The 18,005-nt window shown below is 61.0% G+C and overlaps 2 protein-coding genes and 1 long non-coding RNA gene across 5 annotated transcripts; 2 read left to right on the top strand and 1 right to left on the bottom strand.

Annotated features, from left to right (window-relative positions):
* Window positions 1-515: 515 nt before the first annotated feature.
* TMEM259 (transmembrane protein 259) lies at window positions 516-7,355 on the top strand. 3 transcript variants are annotated; one of them, XM_042250461.1, is made up of 11 exons: window positions 516-900; window positions 3,966-4,085; window positions 4,520-4,619; window positions 4,731-4,841; window positions 5,088-5,210; window positions 5,296-5,396; window positions 5,485-5,542; window positions 5,630-5,713; window positions 5,802-5,934; window positions 6,007-6,106; window positions 6,192-7,355. In XM_042250461.1, exons 1-11 carry the CDS (start codon window positions 652-654, stop codon window positions 6,735-6,737), a joined length of 1,725 nt encoding a protein of 574 aa, XP_042106395.1. In that variant the 5' UTR covers window positions 516-651; the 3' UTR covers window positions 6,738-7,355. The 3 variants fall into 3 exon arrangements, with proteins under 3 accessions (XP_042106395.1, XP_027825957.1, XP_027825955.1); XM_027970156.2 differs by having other exon boundaries at window positions 3,810-4,085; window positions 5,633-5,713; XM_027970154.2 differs by having other exon boundaries at window positions 3,810-4,085.
* Window positions 7,283-16,694, bottom strand: GRIN3B (glutamate ionotropic receptor NMDA type subunit 3B). The gene is made up of 9 exons (XM_042250459.1): window positions 16,245-16,694; window positions 13,891-14,483; window positions 12,387-13,419; window positions 9,445-9,590; window positions 9,244-9,359; window positions 8,990-9,141; window positions 8,219-8,383; window positions 8,068-8,126; window positions 7,283-7,900 (listed from the first exon to the last, which is right to left on the bottom strand). Exons 1-9 carry the CDS (start codon window positions 16,668-16,670, stop codon window positions 7,498-7,500), a joined length of 3,093 nt encoding a protein of 1,030 aa, XP_042106393.1. The 5' UTR covers window positions 16,671-16,694; the 3' UTR covers window positions 7,283-7,497.
* LOC132659884 (uncharacterized) lies at window positions 10,274-14,589 on the top strand. The gene is made up of 3 exons (XR_009600854.1): window positions 10,274-10,456; window positions 10,825-10,871; window positions 13,743-14,589. It is a non-coding gene; the product is annotated as an uncharacterized LOC132659884 (long non-coding RNA).
* Window positions 16,695-18,005: the final 1,311 nt, after the last annotated feature.

Raw genomic sequence — 18,005 nt, 5'->3', positions numbered from 1 at the left:
ATCCCAGGGCTGATCTTCAGAATGGGGAGGTGGTACTTAAGCTAGACCCTGCAACGTCACGGGCCTTTATGACGTCACGGCGCATCAGGTTAGTCTGCTTAGGGGAACAGCGGCCCCGGCCTAAAGAATTCCACACAGGTTTTCTGGGGACGTAATTTAAAGACCGCAAATCAAATCATTTTTCAGCCAGAACACTCTACTGTGAGCCTATTTTCAGTATAGTTTTCTAGAGTCCAAAGTAGAAAACAGCTCCAACAGTCGTATTTCCTTTCAGTATATTTTATCACTTCTAAACGCTTCAGATATTGACTAATTTTGACGCTCGAGTTGCAGCGGTGGAGGCTAGTAGGGGCAATAGGCGAAAGACCCGGGCCAGACGCAGCCCCGCCCCTCGGCGCTCGCGAGCCGGCTGAGACTCCAGAAGGCGGAGCAACCGCGGGCCGACCGCCGGCTTCCCAGCGTGCACCGCCAGCGCAAGGAGGCCGCTCTAGCCTTCGCGGCGACTCGCTGGCGTCAGCTGGGGTGCGGAGGCGGAAGATGGCGGCGGCGGCCGGGCGGCTGTAAGCAGCGCGGCGGCGGCGAAGCCTGCCGATGGCGGCCAGGAGGCGTCCTCGGGGAGCCGCGGGCCGTTAGGGTGCTACGCTGGGCGGCATGTCGGAGCACGCGGCACCCGGGGCCCCGGGGCCTGGGCCCAACGGCGGTGGTGGCGGTGGTGGTGGCGGCGGCGGCGGCGGCCCGGCCCCCGCGCGCGGGCCTCGCACCCCCAACCTCAACCCCAATCCTCTCATCAACGTGCGCGACCGGCTTTTCCACGCGCTCTTCTTCAAGATGGCTGTCACCTACTCGCGCCTCTTCCCGCCCGCCTTCCGTCGACTCTTCGAGTTTTTCGTGTTGCTCAAGGTGACCGCAGCCCCAACCCTTAACCCTAGCGGATGGACCCCCCCTACCCCTGAGTTTCGACCTCTGACTCCGCCCGGGACAGAGGCATAGACCCGGCGGGGCCGGTTGTGACCCTTTCCTTAAGCCTGCCACCCCCGCCACCCTTCCCAGAAACTTCCACCCGGCAAGGCCCTAACCTCCCCGAGTTAGTGGCCCCCTGATCCCGATTCCAGGAACTCACTCCGAGCCCCTCCAGGCCGCACCCCACCGCTGGCCTCGCCTTTCCCCGCGTCCCCACCTCGGGAGACCATAGCCCAGTCCCGCGACCCTCGACCCTGTCGCCTGGGATCTTCATCCCGGGATGACCCCGTCCCCACTACTGAGCCTGATCTCGCCGCGAACCGCATACCCGGGGATTCCGGGCCCAACGCCACTGCCGCCTCTTTGGACACACCCCCGGACCGCCCACCTGCACCGGAAGCTGCGCCCCACTTTTCTCTCCCCCTTTTTCTTGGGGCTGGCCTCCTGGAGCTCTTCTGCTCCAACTCAGATTCTACCCCTTCTGGGGGAAGGTGACCAGGCCGAGGTCACGTCACCAGCGTTTCTGGCAGAGCCCCAGCCAGCGGTGCCGCTGGTGGCTCGGTGAGGGGCGTCTCGCGGACCCGCCCCTCGTCCTCCCTTGGCTGTGCGGGCGGTTCGGCGGTTCCTGGAGGGCCGGCGCGGGTCCCTCCAAGGAGGGGTCTTAATCAGGGAGGGAGCCGCTGGGTGCCGGACCCCGGCTGTCTGGCGGGTCTGAGGAAATGGAGAAATGGCTGTTCTTGTTTGTGTCCTGTCCTGTCCTGGGGGGCCCCCTGGGTGGGGGCTGGGACCATGGTTGCCGACTTAGGAGGGAGCTTGAATTCCTTGTCCACAGAAAGGGGTCTGAAGCAGGTGGGGACGGGCCAGCGAGGTTGGGAGCCCTCAGCTCTTGGGGTTGGGTAGCAGGGGCGTGTGCAGGGCTGTCCTACAGACCTGGGAGTGGGTCCCCACTGAGCCTCTCAGGTCCTGAGCGGCAGCAGGTGTCCTCCCCGGGGGCCTGGACTCTGGAGTGTTCCTCAGTAGGGCTTCCCTTACCTGGTGCGTGGGAGCCATGAGCAGCTTGAGAGTGGGCAGAAGGCCGGGTGTGGGCGTGGTTGCCTCCTGGAAGAAAGTCCTGGCCTACCTGCACCCTCAGGAGGAGCCCGTGTCACCAGAGGGAGTGAGTGCCCTGTGTGAGGTGGGCCCCCACGGAGCTCAGCCTTCCTGAGAGTCCAGCCTGAGGCCTTGGCTTTGTCTTTCTGCTTGCTTCCCAATTGGGACCAAGGAGCAAGTCAGGGATTGGGCCAGCTGCACAGACAGGCTGCACATCCAGGCTGTGCCCCTGGTGTGGGGGCCCGTGGAATCAGGCCACCCTTAGCTCCCTACATCTTTTCTCTCCATGGCGCTGCGGCCAGAAGGCCCCCCTCAATTCTCAGGTCCCTCCCTGACCCCTGGTGCTTTTGGTTTCCCTCCTTTGCAAAGTGAAGGCTGAGCTAGTCAATCTGTGAGGCTGCCTGAGTTCCAGAAAGCTCCCTTCTTTGCTTTCCAGCTGCCTAGCTTCTGGACTCTTGTTGGAGATCAAGTTTCCCTCCCCACCTCACTTGGTCGCCTCTTCCTATGGCACCTGTTCTGCTCCCACCTGCAGAACTGGTTCCCCCCCTCCCTTGCTCCCTGCCACCACGTGCCCCCTGCCACCTTGTGCCAGTCTTTGGGACCAGAGATGAGTGACTGACCGGGAGGAATGGGGAAGAGGCAGCAGCTACCAGGGCAGGGTCCAAGTCAGAGCAGATGACCTCAGGCTGGGAGGAAGGAGGTGGGTGCAGGGATGGCGTGTGCAAAGGTCCTGGAGCTGGTGGGACAGCGTGGCCAGTGAGGTGGAGTGTTCAGTCACGGGGTACCAGAGGTTGGGGGCTAGAGTACCCAGGGCCTGTGATATGGCCAGGCCAGCTGCCAGGCAGAGGACAGAAAAGGCCTTGGATGGATTCCTGAAATGCTGAGAGGGATAAGGGGGCGGGGCCGCCTGGTGGGCGGGGCCGCCGGCTGTGTCTGCCGATAGGGTCTTAGGAGGCCGCTGTTTGCCAGCTTGTTCCAGGGAGGCTGTGGGGAACCAGGTCCAGCTCAGGGGCAGGCCTTGTCCAGTGGGGCGAGAGTCTTGGCCTGTCTCTAGGCACCCACCCAGCTGGTCAGGGTGATGGACCGTACCTGGGGTTTCAGTTCATGGTAGGGGGGGCTGTGAGGGGCGCTGGAAGGGACTCCAGGGTGACAGTGGGGACTTGGCCACTCTGAGGTCACGGGTACCCCATCTATCCATATGCCCCTCTCAGAACCTAGCTACCCTGCCTGGTGTTTCCTCCAGGTTTAACTCCTGGCTCCACCCCCTCCTGGCTGTGTGGCCTGTGCCTTGGTTTCCTGTCTGCAAACTGGAGATGATGGCAGGCATGTGCCTTGCAGAGACGAGCTCAGGCAGCCCCTGGCATCGTGCCACCTGCATGTCAGCACTTTCTGTGACGTCTCTGCATGTGGTGCAGTGTTGTCCTCATGGCCGAGGATGAATGGTGTCCTGGACATGGCTCCTGCTGGACACTGGGGCCCAGAGAACACAGCTGGGGCTATGGGTCAGCTCTGACTGCAGCCTGCTGCCACCGTAGGCCCCACGCTTTCCTGACTCCCGTCGTCAGCTCACAGGTCCCCATACACGTTGTGGAGAGGTGCTTGGGATTCCCAGAGACACTGAGCCTGTGGCCACATCTCTGGCCTCGGTGCAGGCTGGCCTGTGAGAGGCTCTACAGCTGTGGAGGCCTGTACTAGGAAGGGTCCTCATTTCGGGGGGCGGGTCCCAGGCAGCTCCCCGCTGACCGCTCCCTGCCCTGCAGGCCCTGTTCGTGCTCTTTGTTCTGGCCTACATCCACATCGTCTTCTCCCGATCACCTATCAACTGCCTGGAGCACGTGCGTGACAAGTGGCCCCGTGAGGGCATCCTGCGGGTAGAGGTGCAGCACAACTCGAGCCGCGCGCCCGTCTTCCTGCAGTTCTGCGATGGTGGCCATGGCAGCTTCCCCGGCCTGGCCGTGGAGCCAGATGGCCTGGAGCTAGAGGAGGACGAGGAGGAGGAGCTGACCATGGACATGTTCGGGAACAGCTCCATCAAGGTGAGCAGCCGGGACGTGGTTAGGGCTGCAGGGGACACTCCTGACCTGCTGGGCCGTTTCCCAGCTGTTTACTGAAGGCCTGGTTCTAGGGTGCTGAGGGCAGACAGGCTGAGAAGCAGGCTTTGGGCTCAGAGCCCTGAGGTGGTTCTGGCTATCCTTGGTGCTGTGGCTGCCCACAGGATGGGAAGCCTAGAGGGAGGGCTGTGCTCAGGTGGCCAGAGGTGGGTGTGGGTGGAGCGCTGGTACAGACCAGCAGGAGGCCCCATGTCGCTGATCCTGTCCCTCAGACCCTCACCCAGAAATCTCGGAGCTCAGTGTTGGAGTTAGGGCTTTCATGGGTCGGGGTACATCTCCTTCCATTGGAGGCGGGTAGAGACCTTCAGGCCAAGCCTTAGGTACCAAGGGCCTGCTGACCTCTGCTTCCCACTGTGCAGTTTGAGCTGGACATCGAGCCCAAGGTGTTCAAGCCACCAGGTGGCCCCGAGGCCTTAAATGACAGCCAGGAGTTCCCATTCCCTGAGACGCCCCCAAAAGGTACCACCACTCCCTGGGGCTACGTCCAGTGATGGAGGTGGGGGTGTGGTACAGTCCCCCCAGACCTCCCAGGAGAGGGCTCCTTTACTGACCAGCTGTCCCTGCATGCAGCCTGGCCGCAAGACGAGTACATCGTGGAGTACTCGCTGGAGTACGGCTTCCTGAGGTTGTCACAGGCCACACGCCAGCGGCTCAGCATCCCCGTCATGGTGGTCACACTGGGTGAGTGCCCCTGCCGAGCAGAGCAAGGCCCAGGGGAGGGACCTCCTTCCTCCTCAATCTTGGGTATCTTCCTCAGGGAGGGGTGACCCGGAAGCACTTGTGTCCAAGGTCTCAGGGTTGCCCTTGCTGCCCAATTGCAGGAAACTTCCCAGGGCTCCATTCCTCCACACGTGTCAGTCACAGCTCTGCCGGGCAGTGGAGTTCTGTGTCCCTGGACTAACATCGCTGTCCCGGTCCTGCCCACAGATCCCACGCGGGACCAGTGCTTTGGTGACCGTTTCAGCCGCCTGCTGCTGGCCGAGTTCCTGGGCTATGATGACATCCTCATGTCCAGCGTGAAGGGCCTGGCAGAGAATGAGGAGAACAAAGGTGCGGGGCGAAGGCGGGGCCTGCTTAGGTGGGGCTTGGGCTGGGGCGCTTGCTCACTGCCTCTTCCGCTCCACCCCTCATGCAGGCTTCCTGAGGAATGTGGTGTCTGGGGAGCACTACCGCTTTGTGAGCATGTGGATGGCCCGCACGTCCTACCTGGCTGCCTTCGTCATCATGGTCATCTTTGTGAGTGCCTCAAGCAGGGTGGGGAGGGGCAGGGTGGGGCTGGAGGAGCAGGGCAGCCATCCAAGGCCTCATGGTGGCCCACTTGCAGACCCTGAGTGTGTCCATGTTGCTGCGCTACTCTCACCACCAGATCTTCGTCTTCATTGGTGAGTATCCCCTCTGGCCACCTCCCCTGCCCCTCCCCCCTTCCGGGCGCCTCACCCGGTCTGCCCGCCCGGTGCCCTCTCCCGCAGTGGACCTGCTGCAGATGCTGGAGATGAACATGGCCATCGCCTTCCCCGCAGCGCCCCTGCTGACCGTCATCCTGGCCCTCGTGGGTGAGGACCCTGTGCCCCCACACCCTGCCCCCTTCCCTGGCATGCTGGCCACCCACCTCAACTGGGGGCTCCTGTCTCCCCCCACCAGGAATGGAGGCAATCATGTCTGAGTTCTTCAACGACACCACCACAGCCTTCTACATCATCCTCATCGTGTGGCTGGCTGACCAGTATGATGCCATCTGCTGCCACACCAACACCAGCAAGCGGCACTGGCTTCGGTGGGCACCGGGGGCCGTGTGGTCTGGGGTGGAGGCAGCTGGGTGGGCAGCACCTCACTGTTCCCCTTGCAGGTTCTTCTACCTGTACCACTTTGCCTTCTACGCCTACCACTATCGCTTCAATGGGCAGTACAGCAGCCTGGCACTCGTCACCTCCTGGCTCTTCATCCAGGTGAGGTGGGCATTCCTTGCGACTGGTGGCCCGAGGGTCCAGCCTGTTGGGGGTCCCTCGCCTGACACGGTGCCTGCCCCCCCAGCATTCCATGATCTACTTCTTCCACCACTACGAACTACCCGCCATCCTGCAGCAGATCCGTGTCCAGGAGATGCTGCTGCAGACACCACCACTGGGCCCCGGAACCCCCACGGCCCTGCCAGATGACCTGAACAATAATGGAGGCATCCCACCTATCACCCCCGACGCTGCCAGCCAGTCCCCTGCCCTGGGCCCTGGCTTGCCAGGTGCTGGTGGGGGCCCCGGGCCCGTGGCTGAGGCACCTAGCTCCCTGGTGGCCGCAGCGGCCTCAGTGGCTGCAGCAGCCAGTGGTGACCTGGGTTGGATGGCAGAGACAGCTGCCATCATCACAGATGCCTCCTTCCTGTCTGGCCTGAGCGCCTCTCTCCTGGACCAGCGGCCAGGCAGCCCCCTGAGCCCCAGTGGGGGGCTCCTACGGGGCCCCCAGGACAGTGCCCCTACAAGCAACTCTCCAGGGTCTGATGCAGTCCCTCAGACCACTGGGGGGGGCAGGCCCAGCCCTGCATCCACCGATCTAGTGGATACGCCCTCGGAAGTCGGCTCCTGAGCCCTGGGCAGCTGACGGCCTCTATCCCTGGCTGTCCAAGCCAGCTGGGTGTGACCTGGCTGGAGCCCTCAGGGGTCAGGGAGACTGTCCCCAGTGGCTCTGGGAATGCTCAGCCTGCCTTAGGTGGTTTGGGGTCCATCAGGTTTGCTGGGAGGCAGGTGTCTCTCCCCCGGGCATGGGGCCAGCCTACAGCCTGTCCCTGGTGGGTCTCCTCAGCTAGTAAATCAAGACCAGCCTATGAACCAGGGTAGAAGGGGTGGGGGCTCCATGGAAGGTTCTGAAAGGGTGGTGAAGGGTCTGGAGCAAGCTGCCCCGGAGCAAAGCATCGGGTGGGGCTGGCTTAGCTGGTGCTCTGTCATGCCCAGTGCCTTTCCACGGCCACCCTACGTGCCCGGGCTGGGGGCCCGGGAAGGTGGAGCTCGGCCTCGATGGCGCATAGGCGCCAACATCTAAGGCAGCCAGGGGATCCGGGGTTCCGCCCTGCTGTGGGTGGGGAGATGGCCGGTGACCCAACCCAATCACTCTGTGAGGAATGCAGAAGAGCGCTCATTCCACTCTTATTTAATTGCAGTGTACAAAATGGTGTTTGTATATAGAATAAACTGTTGACAGCGTCCAGCCAGCGTCTGTGTGTTGGGGGGTGGGGGGGGGTGGGGTGGGGGGAGCCTAGGGAGACTCGCGGGAAGGGAGGTTCCACCCTATGGACGGGTGGCCCCCCCTCGGAGCAGGTGCAGTAGGTGGAGAAGGGCTGGATCCCACTTCAGGAGGCCACCTCCGGTGCTTCCTCGCAGGCCAGGAGCCACGTGCACGGCAGCTCACAGGTGCTGTCCCTAAGCTGGGCCAGGAGTGCCCTGCGCCGCAGCAGTGCCTGGCGGAGCCTTTCCTGCGCGCCTGCAATGCGCTGCTCCAGCTCCTCCAGCTCCCCGGGGAGCGGGGCGCCAGACCGAAGCTCAGCGGGCGGGCCATTGGAACAGACGGGGGCCTCAGGTGGCGCGGCCCCGGCTGCATCCAAATCTGGGACGTCCGCGTCGGGGGAGGCAGAGACCACAGTATGGTCTAGCAGGAAACGCACTCGATGCTCCCTCACTGCGGTGGGGCGCACCCGTGTCCAGCCCCCTGGGCCCGCAGGGGTAGCCTGTGTGTTCTGCGACTCCTCGAGACCCCTAGGGGATGGATGGGCTGGGCAGCCACGTCCTACCCACAGTCCCCGTCTGCCCTTTAGGGTCAAAGTTCCTGAGGAGGCCGCCAGTGGAAGGTGTGGACCCAGGCGACAGTCAGAGGGCAGGTGTGGGCGTTGCTGGGGTGTAGAACCGCCCCCCAAGCCCCTTACCTCGACTCCGCCTCTTCCTGCCCCTCTGGCAGCTCTGTGTTGAGGGCGCGATGAATTCTCTAGGAGCCAAGAATTCAGCTCAGTGGGAAGACAGGACCCTCCCTCAGCCCCCCTCCCGCACCACCACCCGCTGGGTTGGCCAGCTCCTCACCTGACTCGTGTGCAGCCAGTACTGCAGCTTGTTGCCCCTCCGGATGCGTGGCAGCGCCAGGTGGTAGAAGATGTGCTCACCCAGGGAGCTGAGCAGAGCACTACCCAGACCCAGGCAGAGCAGCACGAAGAGTCCGGAGAAGTGGTAGATGCCCATCTGCAGTGTCTGTGGGCAGGATGCTGGAGTTGGGTGCCATTGGAGAAGGCAATGGCACCCCACTCCAGTACTCTTGCCTGGAAAATCCCACGGACGGAGGAGCTTGGTAGGCTGCAGTCCATGGGGTCGCTAAGACTCGGACACGACTGAGCAACTTCACTTTCACTTTGCACTTTCATGCACTGGAGAAGGAAATGGCAACCCACTCCAGTGTTCTTGCCTGGAAAATCCCAGGGACAGGGGGAGCCTAGTGGGCTGCCGTCTACGCGGTCGCACAGAGTCGAACATGACTGAAGCGACTCAGCAGCAGCAGCAGCAGCAGCAACAGGCGCATAGTCCCTCTAGGTCATAGCAGACCCTGGGGGAGCCCGGACCTTGGAAGGGAGTGGGGACAGAGGTTGGGCCAGAGAGAAGGGCCTGGGGCTACATTTTCAGAGGTTTCATGGACAAGAGGGCACTAGAGCTGGGGTTTTGTAGGATGAATAGAATGCACAAAAGCAGGCAAATACACTAGTCTTGGGAATGAGCAGAGGTTCTCTACTCTGGTGAAGGACCACGCAGGTTCGGGGGCTCCCCCATGCCGACCCCCACCCCACGTGCGGGGACCTGCCGCACCTCCGTCACCGCGAAGACCCGCTTCCCACAAGGCACCATCTTGTACCACTTGTCGTGCAGTAAGTCGATGAAGCCGGAGGACTTGTAGCGGCTGATGAACTCGGACAGGTTGGAGGTGAGCGGTGAATTTCTGGGGAGTCCGATACCATAGCCTGGGGGAGGCCGGGCATTGGGTTGGGACCAGGCTGGACGCAGACCCAGAGGAGCGGAACCCTCCTGGAGCCCGCAGATCACTGGTTCTGTGGACTCCTCACCCTCAATGACGAAGGGCTTGCCCACGGTCAGCAGCCTGCAGTCGGCGTCGATGGACACCTCATAGTCCAGGAGGGACTTGTCCATGATGAAGGCGTTGAGCTTGGGGGGATCGCTCCTGCGGAGGGCATGGGGACAGGGTGAGCATCCCCGCCCGCCCGCGTGGCCCCGCCCCGCGCCCCGCCCCGCGCGCCCCCCCTCACGTGAGCATGGCGACTCCGTGGGGAGTGGTAGGTGCGCTATGGCGCCGCATGTGCGAGTACATCTCCGGGAAGCTTTTCTTGATGTAGGCCTCGGCGCTGCTCTCCCACACCGTGCCGAACCGGAACCCCTGAGATGGGTGGTGCAGCTGCGGGCCAGCGCCCAATCAGCACAGAAGGGCCTCGACCCCTGCCCCCGCTCCCCCTTCACGCCCCGCTTTCGCTGAAGAATTGATGCTTTTGAACTGTGGTGTTGGAGTTGAGGGTCCCTTGGACAGCAAGGAGATCCAACCAGTCAATCCTAAACGAAATCAATCCTGAATATTCATTGGAAGGACATAGCCTGAAGCTGAAACTCCAGTACTTTGGCCACCTGATGCAAAGAACTGACTCCTTGGAAAAGACCCTGATGCTGGGAAAAATTGAAGGCAGGAGGAGAAGGGGACAACAGAAGATGAGATGGTTGGATGGCATCACCAACTCGATGAACATGAGTTTGAGCAAGCTCCAGGAGTTGGTGATGGACTGGGAAGCCTGTCGTGCTGCAATCCATGGAGTCGCAAAGAGTCTGACAGGACTGAGCGATTGAATTGAACTGAACTGAGGCCACACTGACCGGGGCCTCCTTGGTGGGGTATGAACCTCCAAAAAGCTGGACCTGAGGTAAGCAGGACTGTCCAGAATTTTCTGTGGAAGAAAACGCTCTACAACTGTGCTGTTCTCAAATGGCTGTTGCATGCTTTCAATTAAATCAATTTAAAAAGTAGCCACATGTGGAGAGTGGCTGGCCCATCTAGATCTCCTTAAAATGGTTTACAGAGGACACTAGGGTGGCGGTGGATTGGGCAGGCAGCATGTGTGCTAAGTCGCTTCCACTGTATAGCCTGCCACGCTCCTCTGTTCATGGGATTCTTCAGGCAAGAATACTGGAGTGGATTGCCATTGTCTCCTCCAGAGAATCTTCCTGACCCAGGGATCAAACCCATGTCTCCTAATATGTCTTCTGGATTGGCAGGTGGGTTCTTTACCATTATCGCTAACTGGGAAGCCCTGGATGGGGGGTGACAGAAGAGGCTAAACACCACTCAGAGACAAAATCAGCCAGATCCAAACACTGGGAGGTACTCTGGGGCAAAACACAAAACAACTTCAACAAACAAATCACTAGTGAAAAAGGAGTGTCAAAATGACCCTCTGGGCCCTTCTCAGGACAGACCACCCCCTTGTCCTCTGCCTGCCTTTTGTCTATAGGAAATAGCTCCTAGGCCTTCCCTGAGTTCAAAAGAATAAATCAAAGAAGTGACAAAATGCAGAAACAAAGGAAAAGAGTCAAGACAAAAATAGTTTAGTGATTAAAACAAAGGACTTTTAATTTCTTCTCAGGTGCTATAGCTAATATCGAGAGCCAGCGGATCCTCGGTGGTCCAGTGGTAAGATTCTGCACTTCTACTGCAAGGAACATGGATTCAGTCCCTGGTCAGGGAACTAACAGCCCATATGCCATGCAGTGTGACCAAAAAAAAAAAAAAAATCCTGAGCCAGGTCCTTTCAGCTGTTTCCCCCTGCCCCCAGGTGGTAGAAGTTAACTATGCTGCCCATAAGCACAGAGGCCCTAGGCTGATTAGAACCAGAGGGTTAATGATGTTGACTCCTGAGTGCCTCACCACCAGCCAGTCAGAAGAATGTCCACCACCTGATCACACACACCCTGAAGACCCCCTCCCTCACCCTGTCTTTAAAGTCTTTTCCCCAATATTAAAAAACAAACAAATGAAAACCACTTTTCCCTGAGGGCCACCTAGGAGTTCAGGTCTTAAGCACTAGCTGCCTGGACTCCTTGCTTGGCACCTGCGATAAACCCTGTGGTTTCCTTCACTATGACCCCATGTCAATAGAATGGTTTCACTGCCCACCAGTGAGTGGATCTAAGTTTGATTTGATAACTAAGAGGTTTCTGCCATCCTCGATGTCTGTGCATTTTGGATCCAGATTCAAACAAACTGTGGCAGGGTTGGGGGAAGACAACTGAGAAAATGGGTCCCTGATGTTTAAATTTCCCAAATATTCATAATGAAATGACAGGAGGCCTGGGTCTTGCTTTAGGATAATTCAGTGACTGGGGTTGGTGCGTGAATGAAACTGGCCAACAGTTATTTTAGAGCTGGGCAATGGTTTCATTCATGGTTATTCTTGTTCCAGAATATTAAAATTTTTTCATTAAAAGAGAAAAATATGTAGGCCAGGGCATGCCCTGTTCTGCCCACAGTCCTCTAGGACTCCCAGTGAAAATTCTAAGCCAAGCTGTTTTCAAGGGCCACATCCTCCCACACCTGCAGGCCCTGCCCTGTCCCCTTCCTGCCCTCCCCTCCTCCCTCTACCCTCCTCAACCCCTCTGCTCCAGACACAAGGCTTCCTCGCTGCTCCTCCAATACATCAAGCACAGTCCTGCCCTAAGGCCTTTGCACCGGTTGCCACTGCTTACCGCATTCCTCCCTGATACCAAGCACCTCAGGTGTCAGGCCTCTCCGAGGCATTCCTGACCCCCACTGGAGAAATCTTCCTCTCCATCGTGCCCTGTGTCCCCAACTCTAATTTTCCTCCATGGGCCTTTTTTTGGGGGCTGCGCTGGATCTTAGTTGTGGCATATGAGATCTAGTTCCCCAACCACCGATGGAACCCAGGCCCCCTGCATTGGGAGCACGGAGTCTTAGCCACTGGACTACCATGGATGTCCCTGCCCTGCCTGGAACTTTACCACCATGTCACACACCATCCTTTTTGCTTCTCTTTCCGTTCTCACCAGCACCCTTGCCTGTGTTGTCCCGGCTTGGGGCTGGGCTCAGTATGAGTTTGAGAGAAGGAATAGCTGCCCTCTCTGGGGTGAGGATAGAGGTGGGGGTATTAGACTTCTCAGCTCTGACCATAAACCCCCTGCAGTTGCCCACCTTGGGGTCGTGGATCCCAGACAGCTCCTCGAAAGTCTTGTCCCCAACCATGACGGCAGCCAGGTTGGCCGTGTAGCTGGACAGCACGAGCAGGCAGAAGATGGCCCACAGGTTCATGAGGAGGCGGCCCGTTGGGCACTTGGGCGTCTTGCTGGATACCGTGCGTCCAAAGAGGATGGCATAGCAGAGGTTGAGGGCAGAGGAGTAGGAGAACACGGTGTCCCGGTTGCGGCCACGGGGCGTTAGGCCGAAGGGGCTGCGCCACTCGTAGAGGGTGAGGAAGAGTGCGGTCAGGTGCAGTGCAGCGAAGACGCCCAGCCACATGGACCAGTGCAGCGGCCACATGAAGGCACCAATGGGCGACGCCGTGTCGCGTGCACGCACCATGATGCCCAGGCTGGTGGAGAAGAAAGGGCTAGTGAAGTCCACCACCTGTGAGCGGGCCGAATTGATGCTGAAGCTGGTGACGGCCATGTGCGCCCGTCCGGCCAGCAGGTCGCCCACCAGGCCAGTCCAGCGGCCGTCGCGCAGCGCGCCGTACTTGCCATCGCCCACAATGTAGAGCTCGAAGTCGAAGGGTGTGTCCTCCGCCAGGCGCTCCAGCAGGTCGATGCAGTAGCCGTAGCAGCACCTGCGCAGCGCGCGGGGCGCCGAGCCATCGGCCAACGCGGCAAAGAGTGCGTCCAGAGTGGCCGAATCGTTGGTGCCAGGGGCCAGGCACAGTTGCCCTGCTGGGCACCGCCCATCTTCGTCTGGCTGGCGAGCGAACACAAACGGATGCTCCACCAGCGTCACCACCCTCAGCTTGGGCCGTGCCTGGGCTCCGGGCAGGGGTGGGGACCGCTCGGCCGCACCCCACGCCTCCAACTCCAGCCGCCCATCCTGCCAGTGACCCAGCGTGGCCCAGGCCGGGGCGCCCCTCAGGTCCTGGCGGAGGCTCCACAGGCAGAAGCGGCGGGAGATGTGCACCTGCGAGGAGCTGGTTACCCACACCGGCCCCGTGTGGCCCCAGAAGGATGTGTTGGCCAGGAACCTGGTGGGGGTGGGGATGGCATCAGGGCAGAGGGATCCCTCCCCCGAGGTGAGACCTGTGGCCTTGCGGCTCAGACACACTCGGGGCCACTGGAGGCTCTATTGAGCCCCACATTCCACGACCCCTTCCAAGCAGGATACCCGCGCCCTGGGGACTGGGGCAGTGTCCCAGCCCTGAGCCAAGGGCTGCTGCCCAGTTCAGAGGCCCAGGTGGGGCCTTCTGGTTTCTGGGCGCTGTCCCCCTCTAGGGCCCCGGTGATCAGAAGGTGATTCATTTCAGCAGTCTCACTCATTCTTTCTCCTCCCTTCCCTCTTCTCCCAAAGCCCCCACCCCAGCCCCGCAGAATCCCCTTCTTAGGTTCTGCTTTCATGCAAGATGGACACAGCATCTGGCACACAGCAAACACTCGATCTTGTCACCTGTCATGGCCCACTGGCAGAGGTGGCTTCCTGCAGCCGGGGCCCTGCTCACCGTGCCAAGAGGCGGCCCGAAGACTCGGGCTCTGGTGGCGGCAGGTCACTGCAGTTGACTGTGGCGGGAAGCAGGGCGCGCTCTGGCTGCACGCGGGCAGCACTGTCCAGCGCTCGGGTCACTAGCTCCACTACATCCTGGATGGCAGCCTCCAGCGGGGGCCGGGCCACCTCGCCGAGCGCCAGCACTCCGGGTGGCAGGCCCTCAGTGGGCAGGGCCTCAGGGGGCAGCGGCGTGCCCAGCAGCCAGCGGGGACCGGGGGGTGCAGCCTGCAGCACCTGTTGGGAGCGGGCCACATCGCAGCCCAGGAGTATGGCTGCGGGGACCAGGGTCTTCCCTCCGGCTGGTGCCCCCAGGAGTGCCAGGCGTGCGCTCAGCCCTGCATTGCCCAGCTCCAGCCGGCTCAGGTCCAGCACAAGCTTCGGGGCCCGGCCCGCCCGGCTTGTCCACAAGACCACCAGGCTGCCAGGGTCACGTACACGGCAGAGCACCAGGCCGACGTCCTCCCAGGTGTGAGCCCGCAGCACGGATACCAGCACATCCAGCAGTGTCTCAAGGGGGCTGGCCCAGTCCAGCTGCAGGTGGAACGGGTTCTGGCAGAGGGGTTGGTCAAGTTAGGGCTGGCGACCTCACAGTCCCACCACACTCTTCCCACCCCCATCTGTACATGTCCAATAAACACACATCATCTTGCGCTGATGTAGGGAGTGGGCCTCATTGCAGCCCAGGAGTATGGCTGAGGGGACCAGGGCCTTCCCCCCTTCCCTCCCCCTCTGCTAGTGCCCGCAGGAGTGGCAGGCTTGCGCACAGCACCTGCTCCTGACAGGTGCTACAGGCTGAGTCCCCTGGCTGCTGCTAGCTACTCAAAGGACCTTGAGTCTACCTCCTCCCAGCCCAGCCCCTGCTCTATACCCCTCTGTGGCTCCCCATCGCCATCAGCACAAAGCCTCGCCCTGCCTTGACCTGCAAGGCCTGCTCTTTTGACTCCAGTCACTCAGAGTTTTTGGATTCCCCAGCTGGAAGAAAGACCTTTCCTCATCTAGGTCAGCCAACTCCTACACATCCTTCAAAACCTAGCTACATATCCCCTCTCTATTCAGACTTACCCAGGCCAACCAGGCACTGAAGGGCCCCACTTTGTGCCCAGGGCACCCCAAAAGTTCTCCTGGATTTGCTTTCAGTGTGGGATGAGAACTTTACCAGACACCTCGGGTAGGCAAGATGTTGTCTGGGTGGGGACAGGGTGCTGAATGCCGGGAGAAAGGCTGGAGACTACTGCTCAGTCCCTGGCGTGGGCGAGGAGGGGGAAAGGGGAAGAGGGGGCAAGCCATTATCTCCCCAAAGCCTGATAGGTCCAACTGCAGGGATGCAGTTCCTGGATCTGGCTGCAGAGGGCCCCACAGGCCTGGATTTGGGTCCTGCATCTCTCCCACTGGGAGGGGGCAGGAACGGAGTGGAGGTGGGTTAAAGAGACCCCAGGCCTCCTCTAGGATCAGGGTCTCCCTGCCTTCAGAAGAAGGAAGACCTGGAGGGGGCTTCAAGGTGGGTTGGGAGGCCCCCTGCCAGACCCCACATCCAGGCATTGGGCCCCTTCCAGCTGGTCCTGAGAGGAGGGGTCTCTCCCTGGGGCACCGAGGGGTTCCCAGAGCCCTGCCAGTCACTCTCTCTCCTCTTTCCCATTCTCTACTTATTCGGACCCAATTTCCAGTCTGGGGGTGGAAATAAGACAATGAACTCCAAGGTCGAGGAGTGGCGGAGGAAGACAAGGGTTTTGGTGTCTGGGGATCTGAGGAGGCTGTGGGTCAAGGAGGCTGTGGGTAGGGGCGGCCTAGCCTCGAGGATGCCTCGAGGATGCCTCGAGGATCGGAGGATGCTGACGGGAGAAAGGCCTCCAGCTTCAGCCTCTGAAACTGTTGCCCCTGGAGAGTGGGCAGGGAGACTCGTTTCCCCATCCCAGCCTTGCGATCCTGCCGGGTGGGGATCCGAAGGCGCCCCTGGACCCTACAAGGGGGTCTCGGTCCCAGGGGGTCTACACCTCCGAGGCCCAGGGAAGCTCCCTGTGGGATCCGCCGTCTGGAGTCCAGAGGCGTCCCGCGGGGTCCCGAGCCGCAGGTCCGTGGCTCTAGGTCCCTGCGTCCCGGGGCTCCCGTCTCCCATTCCGGGACCCTGATCCCCGGGGACATCCGTGGTCCAGGGATCCAGGGCCTCTGCCATCCGACTCCAAGTCTCCGCCCATCTACGGTCCAGAAGTCCGAGTCCCCGTGCGTCCCAAGGACTGTCTCCAGACCCCCGGACCCCAAGCCCCAGGAGCTTCCCGGGGCCTCTCCCATCCGGCCCCGGATCCCCGCGCGTACCGGGGAGCCAAGGGGCGCGCGCGCTTGCCGCCGCAGCACACTGAGCACGGGGGTCTCGGTGGCGGACGCCAGGAAGTGCAGCTGCAGCAGCTCGGGTCGCGTCTCGGGGAAGGCGATCAGGGCTGCCACTCCCGGTGCCGTCAACACCTGGCACAGACCGCGGGCTAGCGAGGCGGGGTCGCGGGCGGGGGTAGCGGCGGCTACCAGCTCCAGGCTCAGGTTGTGGGGCAGCCGCGGCGCCAGGGAGGCCCGGGCTAGGGCGGCGCGGGCGCGGGCGCGGGCGGCGGGCGCGCGGGGCAGGAGGGCGCCCAGGCGCACCGAGCCCCCCAGGCGCGCCAGGACGCCGCACGGGTGCGGGTGGCCCCCGGCGGGACCCGGCCCCAGCACCAGCGCCAGGCCGAGCCACAGCGCCGTCACAAACTCCATCCCAAAGTTGCCGGCGGGTTCCACGGGGCGGAGCCGGGGATGGCATCCCGGGAGGCAGGATCTCGCGCGCCCTCGCCGCACCCTCTCCGCCCCTGCCGGGCCGGCTCCTCCCTCCCTGCTGGAGTCCACCCGCCTTCGCCCGCCCTCTCCCCTCCTGGTCCCTCAGTGCTAGGGAAGCCACTTGGGAGGAATCGGATCCACGACGCAGGGGGAGAAACTGAGGCTCAAATGATCTCAACAGGCGGGGGTTGGGGTGGGGTCTAACCACTGCTATCCCTGGCTCTGTGCCCACTCTACAGATGAGAAAGCCGAGGTTAGCAGCAGGGAGGGATTTTGCATCAAAATTGGTCCCCACACTCAGCCCTGGATCCTTCATCCCCCTCCTCCAGCCTGGAAATATTTCTCATTGATAAGGCAGGGAAACTAAGGCCCAGAAGGGGTCAGTTTGCCTCCACAGTCACACAGCAGCACTGTTCCCTCCCCCAGGAAGCAGTGTCTACCCAGACCAACCCCCCTGGGTGTGCTCTACCATCGTGGGTAGCTGGGGAAACTGAAGCAGACCTGTCTGATGGGAACCTATAGGGCAGATCTCATGCCCTCCAGCTGTGGGCAGGAAACTTGACCCAGACAACTCTTCTTCACCCTTCAAGACCCAATGCCAAATGCCCCTGCTTGAAAAATTTCCCTGAAAGATGCAGAACACACCCCATCACCCCTGCCTACATTAACTCCATCACACACTTGTCATCTTTTTGCTGCTTTATTTACTTTATTTAGTGGGCAACTCTGGGAGACAGGGGTGAGCCTGGCTTGTTTAATGCTGTGTCTCCAGTGCTTGCACACAGTAGGCACTCTGCTTGAGCAACTGTTTGGACAAGGACACTTGATTACATGACTCCCCACTGCTCTAGAACCTTCCATAGCTCCCTGCCACCTACCAATCCCTCAGCCTCCTACATTCTCTGTGCCTCCCCATGAGAAACAGCCCCTGGCATGCAGCAGATGCTCAGTGAGCACTGGTCAAGCAAGGGTCCCAGCGGCGCAGTGCATGGACTCCTCCCACTCCCATCCCAGGTGGGCAAGCAGAGAAAGCCTCCACAGGAGGGCAAGACTCTGCAGGGCACAGGGCAGCAGATCTGTCCAGATCATTCCAGCTCTAATGGATGAGTCTACACTCAGTTATTTTTTTCACACACACACACAAAATCTCCTTTTGGAGCCAGTGTTCGAGAGGCACGGAACAAACTCCATTAGATGAATAAAAATGCCAGCAGCATAGATTGAATTGAGATGACTAATGAGGGCTGGATGGCTGACTGGCTTCCAGGTGACAAG

This window comes from Ovis aries, chromosome 5 (assembly GCF_016772045.2).
Source record: "Ovis aries strain OAR_USU_Benz2616 breed Rambouillet chromosome 5, ARS-UI_Ramb_v3.0, whole genome shotgun sequence".
NCBI classification, from domain to species: domain Eukaryota; kingdom Metazoa; phylum Chordata; class Mammalia; order Artiodactyla; family Bovidae; genus Ovis; species Ovis aries.
Note: the sequence above shows the minus strand (reverse complement) of the source record. Positions and strands in the feature narration are given on the sequence as shown.

Coding starts and splice junctions, on each gene's coding strand:
- TMEM259 (XM_027970154.2), top strand. CDS start 652: ATGTCGGAGCACGCGGCACCCGGGGCCCCGGGGCCTGGGCCCAACGGC. Junction 5,714..5,801: donor CGTCATCCTGGCCCTCGTGG/GTGAGGACCCTG, acceptor TCCCCCCACCAG/GAATGGAGGCAATCATGTCT. Junction 6,107..6,191: donor CCTCCTGGCTCTTCATCCAG/GTGAGGTGGGCA, acceptor CTGCCCCCCCAG/CATTCCATGATCTACTTCTT.
- GRIN3B (XM_042250459.1), bottom strand. CDS start 16,670: ATGGAGTTTGTGACGGCGCTGTGGCTCGGCCTGGCGCTGGTGCTGGGG. Junction 14,484..16,244: donor GCGCGCCCCTTGGCTCCCCG/GTACGCGCGGGG, acceptor CCCCTCTGCCAG/AACCCGTTCCACCTGCAGCT. Junction 8,384..8,989: donor GGGTCTTCGCGGTGACGGAG/GTGCGGCAGGTC, acceptor TCCTGCCCACAG/ACACTGCAGATGGGCATCTA.